At 32.7% G+C, this 7,200-nt stretch overlaps 1 protein-coding gene across 1 annotated transcript; it reads left to right on the top strand.

Annotated features, from left to right (window-relative positions):
• Positions 1 to 1,214: 1,214 nt before the first annotated feature.
• On the top strand, positions 1,215 to 2,408 carry TRIADDRAFT_52830 (uncharacterized protein; the record flags this gene model as incomplete). The annotated part of the gene is made up of 1 exon (XM_002109088.1): positions 1,215 to 2,408. The coding sequence occupies one exon, from the start codon at positions 1,215 to 1,217 to the stop codon at positions 2,406 to 2,408; it is 1,194 nt and encodes a 397-aa protein (XP_002109124.1).
• Positions 2,409 to 7,200: the final 4,792 nt, after the last annotated feature.

Below are 7,200 nucleotides of genomic sequence, written 5' to 3'. Positions count from 1 at the left end.
TACGCACGATGTAGGCATACTAATTATTCTATCGAAAAAATGATGAAGACGCCTATCATGAGCATGAATTAATTCAGTTTGGATAAGATGGATTTGACACTAATCTTACCATGAACCATAATGCCGGTGCCGATTGAACGGTTAACTTTAATTCTAGTTTATATGCAAAAGCAAAAATGATTCTTTTGGTAAGTTCATTAATGTTAGTTTGAATTATTTTGTATTGCTAATTGTTGCTATGATTGGGCGTAAAGATATGTTGTTTATGATAACTGGATATGGAAGTAGTTTTGTCATCGATAATTCATTATCAATTTTTTTGAAGAGTTATTACATTATTTCTACGAGTAAAATAATGAAAGGTATCATTTAACAGTAACAAGGCGAAAATTGGAAATTATGTTATACAAAAGTAAATATTAGACTGCCTGACAATTTGATAATCTGTAGCGTCATGAAAATAAATGACTGATGGAATAATATTTGCTTTATATATATACATGTACGAATATTTGAGCTTTGTCAATATTTTTTACCAGTTTCAATGATTTTTTTTGATTGATGTCGTACGATCATGAAAGTAAGTATGTAATTGTAAATATATAGCTATTACATAGCTATGCAATGTCTACAGTATTACTCGATCATTTTATGGAAGGTTCTATCAAAGTGCATCACTACATCAAGTTGATAGTGTGAAGCCCTGATCCATTCGTCAATATTCACTAAAAGTTTTCACAAGTTAGATGACGTTACAGCCACTTGTTTTCTGTTTAAAATCGTTCCCAATTCGTCGTAATTTCTTGCTCCATTCTACTATAGCGTATTCTGCATTGACCGTACGTCTACATACGTAAGAAGATTGCTGATAAACGTTTCTGCTTTATTATTTAGCTCCCATTCGTCAAGGTTTCATTTGTACATTGTACTAAATTGGATTCCATATTGCCGGTACATCTACAATATCAAGAAAGATTGTGGGCGTTCCTCCTTTACTATAGAGCTGATATATTTGATTAATTTTGAGCATCTGCTTACTGAATGTATTGCATTTTGAACTCGTCAACTTTCTTTGGAAGAAGTGATTAGTTTCCCATGCGGAAAAGTTCACATACTACTTTTATTAAATGAATGATCATTCTTTGGATAGAGCCAGCTCTCGAGTCAAGAAATCACTAGCACTCGTCTAGGTAGTGACATTTCGAAAAGAAAATATGTTGAAGAAATTTCCTCCATCGCTTTCCAATTGCCAAAGGGATTTCCATTTAAGTCAACTACTTCCTTATGATCCTAACGTTAAGAAAGAAAGGAGATTAATCGATGGCCTCAAAGAATATCTAGTACTTGTAATAGCTACAGAACATGCTATGGAAATGCTGAGTAAGTATGATATCAATAAGTTTGATCCGCTTGTGGGAGAAAATGCTTGCCAAATTAGAGCAGTTCAGACAGCCCTTGTCTTCCTTAAGCATCCGTTAGTGAACAACCAAGTCCTTTTATCCAAGATAAATCGAATTAAATTGCAATGCTTAAGCATGCTGCAAGATATTGAGCGAGTGATTAAAGAAGGATTTTCTTTATCCAATTTGCTAAAAGAAAAGAATATTGAACTCAATTTAAACTTTGATGAAATTTTCCTAATTGAATCTTACCTGCTTACAAAGGTGAAAATAGTCTTGCCTCCAAGACAAGAAAATCCCATCGTTAAAAACGAGTATACTGATACCAAAAAAATCAAAGAAATTAGCAGTGTAGGATCTACGTTTGCTAATAAGCTAGTAGCTCGATTAAGACAGAATCTATCCGAACACTCAGTGCAATTTGTTCAGGAGTTAGCCTATCAATTAAAGTTAGAAGAGAGTATAAAACAAATGATCTCGGCAGACTTTGTAGTAATGCATCGCAAGCTCAAGTGTATACCGTGCTTTTGGACGGCAAAAGTAATCACGGAAGCGGCACTGTCTTATGGTATTCCTATCGTTATGCATGTTCAGCTAAAGAGCAAAGATAGAAATTATCAGCTGGAACATGAGATCTATCTCTACTTTGAAGCGACTTCGTCAAAATATCAGAATGTTTGTCCTTCTTCTTTACAAAAAGAATCTCCCGCAATTATTCTGCTAGGCAGTACATGCAGAGATTTTAGCAATCTTCCGTCCATAAGCGACTGGACGAAGGAAATAACCACATCAGGCCCAGTTGATTTACTGTTAGCTTATGCAGCAGCACATAGGCAATATCCTGATGAAACATCTGAAATCAATATTCAGGACAAAGAGTTTGAATTTTATCGAAAGAAAGCTTTCGAATGGGGATGTTGTATGCAAAATTCTTCGCGCTTTTTCTTATCGCATGCATACTGTGATCATATTGAAAATATGCTGCAGGAAAGCTCGAAATTAGAATAACAACTTCATTCTAAGTAACAAGAGCCTTTGTCGATTATCACATAGTTCATCGTTAGACTATCTCATTTTTGTAATGCCGATTATACAGTAGTATGACCAATCTGTAAGTCATAACGTGCCTTTATTAAATGTCCTATTTTAATGAAGAAATGTAGTGTATACTGTAGGTATAAGGTGGATTTCAGAACTATACATTATCGTTTACTTTTTCCACCGTGCCTTGTGCATTGACTTGCGTATTGAATCTATATTGTCTACGAAATTCTTAGCTAATGCCGGCGTAGTGTATTTAGTTTTTACTGTAGTTTTTAGACATGTTCTTTAATACAGATATTTTGTTATGTTCTGAATATACGTACCTCTACGTGGTATAGATTAACTATTTGTGTCGTAGTATGTAGGGTATTTAGTTCTATAGTCTATTTCAACTATGCTCAAATATAGCTTGCCATATTTAGGCATTTATAGCACCTACAGTCTTTGCTATTTCCTACAACCATTTACTATCATATAGCCTGTTTAAGGTATATGGTGTATCTAATTCTACAATCCTCTTCTCTTCATATGTTCTCTCTCTAAAATTATAAATACTGATGATTTCTGCCTCAGATTGGTTCAGTAATACTGATGATTTCTGATGATTTCTGCCTCAGATTGATTCAGTTACACTTGTTAGTGTTAGTATTCTACACATGTTACTTCTCGACAGCTTATGCACTGATCTACGACTAACTACCACACTGTATCTAGTTATTCTCTACATTAAATATCTCTTTTTCTAATAACCCCTCGTATAATTATTGTGAAATGCCTAAGGAGTCTACATCCGCAGACTCTTCGAACCCTCCATCACAGTCAGTTATTTATGCTTAGAGTTTTGAATAATAAACCACTTTTTCTTTATTCCACTTTGTTATTTGTTTCATAAATATATTGTACAAATTAATTAGCACAGTATTTGAAAGAAATTAAATGTAAATGAAGAATTCATGGCAATCTCTATAAGTAAATTAATGGTTTGAGGCTGAAGAAGCAATGAAATGGTGCTGACACCGAATAGCTACTAGCACCGTGGACTACTAAATATTATACCAACGAGAGCATCCAGTAGTGCATCCCAGCATCAAATTGGAGTAGAATGCCGTACTCAGTGAGAGCACGTTGCTAGTCTAATGCATTTTTTTATATTAAGTCTGTCATTACGAAATTGAATTTGCTTCAAGAAAAACTTAAACTGGAATAGTTCTTTTTATCGATTGAATTGTCTTAGATTTAGCTTACTTCCAGATGAGATAGTATTGCAGTTTGTGACAAAATTTCACTCGAAACATGTTAAAATTCATTACTGAAGCTTCGTCGACGATAATTACAGCTTTCTTAAGATTTACCGTATCTTCAACAAGAAGATCATTTACCATGACCTTATTCATTCTTATATCTTGCTTAAAATCTACTTTACAACTTACCGGTACGTATGTTTCTCTATAAATATCGAGAGCAAACGCGCCCATGATTATAATTAGTCTGACTTATAGGTATGAGGTTCATTCTGCAGTTTAGCAGTTTTAATTAAATTTGGATGGTATCCTAATTTATAGTATAAAGCAAAATCTTCTATTGAACACAAATATGTGATAGAATCAGAACAAAATTCGTGTATTTTGCTAATCTTGAATTTAAATAAGATTTACTAGAATCAGATTATCACAGCATCGCCAATCAATTGAACTTCCTTTTAATACATTTCTTGCTTGGTATCGTCCGCATAAATTACCTTCTCTACTGCCAATAGTCTATTTTATACATTCAATCTTATTTTTATATAACGAATTCTTTGCACTTGATAGACAATATCATACAATACTGCGCCTAGAATAATCTGCTTGAATTAATTTGCAGCGTGAGTGCAGTATGCAGCAGTGAACGGATTAATACGTTATTCGCCCATGACACGTATCCCCCAAAACGAGTATTTCAGCTTGTAAACTTAAACTATTGGGATTTTAATCTAAATTGCCATTCCACACAACAAGTTCTCTGCAACATCATCGATCACAAACTTTCATATAAATACGATTACAATATTGTTTGTAAACCGTTATAGAACATTATCCTTTATTTTTTCGTGTGTAAAGGTAGCAATATCGAAGAGAAAATTTAGTCTAGAATTTAAGATCCAGTAAACACTCTTTACTATAATACAATAAAGCTTCGTAATTAAAAAAAATTGAGGCATCGATGAATGATTATTCAATAGCCACAGATATCAATACTCGGCATCAATTAGAATGATATCAATTTATTTTATTAGGACTAGGATTATCTCAAGATAGGCATGATTAAATATAGATTACGATATTTATCTCCGAGTATTGATAGGCAGAAAATACTTACATACATTCAACTGAATTAAAACTATTCGATCTAAATATCGGTAAATGTTATGGTGAAAGTTTTGGCGGAAGTGCAACTTATTAATAATTCAAAATCAACTAAAAATTGTATCATAAAAATAGTAACGATATCTAAAAAATCAATAACATCTCAACAGCCAATTCTACTTGCTATTGTGTCGTTGAAGTGAACTAGAAGATTGGATATGCTTCAATAATAATAATAATAATAATAATAATAATAATAATAATAATAATAGAATGGTTTGAACTGCAGTGTTTGCAAGTAATTCAAAACCGTGTTATATACCTTCAATTAATTATTACGGTACTATTACTAGCTAAATACCCGTTCAAATGAATTAGAACGTATTGCATATGAAGCATGACATTATAAGAAAATTCACAACTACATTATCTTACTGTATATGCTTCCTAGCTATTTCTTAAACGTTCATGAAGGTAAAAAGTGAATCAAGTACGTACTATAAATGTACAGCGACTGATTTATTTGGACATCACTTTCTAATTTTATGGCTACCTTAAATTGTTAGTCTTTTCCGACGTTAATCACAAGTAGTACAAAAATAAACATCGTAGTTATCCAAAGTAGAATTGTATTCCTCGCTCTTAGCTTTTTGGACGGTCAAGAAATGAGCTGGATAAATAAACTATTTGTATCATGAATAGAATACAAATAAGTCGACCATTAAGACATACAAGTATATGATCTTTTAGTATAATTTTCTCCTTGTGAATCTCAATTTTTAACAAGCCGTAAACTTAAATATAAAAGATGCGATATATTTAGCAAGAATGCTTACTATATGACATGTGTGTGCAGGGGATATCCTAGATTTATGCTCTTTACAGTATTCGCGTAAATCAGATCGAAAATACATGAACTACTGTAACTAGTAGCCTATCCCCGTAACAATCGATTTAATCGCAATTTTTCAAATAGAACGGACGATTACTGCAACTTTAGGCGCTTACTAATTATTAGTTTCAAGTTGTACTACGCAGTAGGATATAAATCACAAGACGCTTATCCTTTACCTAACCATCTTATCGAGACAAACAACTAAGAATTGCCATTTCCTTTACATTAAAAGATTGCATAGCCAAAGGTACAGCCAATGCTATCTGCATAGCGCCCATAATAGCTAATGACATTACAGCTTTACTAAGATATTTAAGTGAACTATTTTTTATATTACAATCTATTAATTTTTCAGTGACCTCTGCATATGTTATACGAATCATTTTGCTAATTTGTGATTAAAATATACTGATAAAAAAATGTTTACGAAGTTGTTTCTTGTCTTACTTAGGTTAATGAACGTGATGTCAAGAGAAATTTTACCTTTATTGCTTAGTACGCGTATTTCGGCGTGGATGCGGTATGCATCGCGCCTTCTAGGAATCATTAATATGGAAAAAGAGGAAAATTATCATGTTTTTCTCAGAATAGTAGATGCTGCATAATTAGAAATAGAGACATCTAAAGAAAAAGACGTTAGAAACTAATTAAATGTATTGTATAAGATTATCAATCAAGTATCAGTACTATAGAGTATCCACAATAAACAGAGTTATCATTGTAATTTTAATTTAATGTATACTGCTGACTTTCAGAGCGTAAATCTCTCTGTATGCCACGCTATGTGTTAAGTGATAGGATATTATCGCCTGGCAAGCTATGATTATTACTACTTTGATGCCATGAATAGATCCTCTCGTGTAATAACCTGTCTTTAAAACCGTATGGATCCCAAAATGGTTTGCCGCAACATAGAACTACCTATATGTGAAAATATTGGAAGAGATGTAAGTGAAACCTTGCGAAATCGTTACAAATGTCAACGTACTGGATTATTTTTTCAATCTTGCTATGAAAATGTAACTAAGTTACTGCTTTTTGCCGCTGTTCGCATTCTGTTTCTCCTTTCATTGACGGGATAAGGAATTTATATAAAAGATACTGTAAAGAGCGCAACTCATGATTGATTGTTAAGGCCATAAGTTTAAATCGACAGTAAATAGCAGTATTGGCTAAAGTAATTTTTGAGATTGCTAGGTTTACTATAGTAGAATACGTACTAGTATGTCATTTATCTTAACAACAAATTTTAAATAATTCATCGAAAGCCCGATAGAATCCTTAATCATTAAATTTCTTTATTTTATTTTAAGATTGTTCCTGCAAGTATAGGTAATTCAATAAATGAATGTTAAAATTCTTCTCCACGTGTTAGGCAAGGACAAATATGATATTGTAAGATCCTTAATAGCTTGCAATGATGTAATTTCTACCTTTCGAGCTAGTAAACAGACCATTATCTACCTTTCATGATTGCTGGCTTGCTGTGATATTATCGGAAACACTGTTATTATGG

The sequence above is a fragment of the Trichoplax adhaerens genome, genomic scaffold (assembly GCF_000150275.1).
Source record: "Trichoplax adhaerens TRIADscaffold_1 genomic scaffold, whole genome shotgun sequence".
NCBI classification, from domain to species: Eukaryota; Metazoa; Placozoa; class Uniplacotomia; order Trichoplacea; family Trichoplacidae; genus Trichoplax; species Trichoplax adhaerens.
Note: the sequence above shows the minus strand (reverse complement) of the source record. Positions and strands in the feature narration are given on the sequence as shown.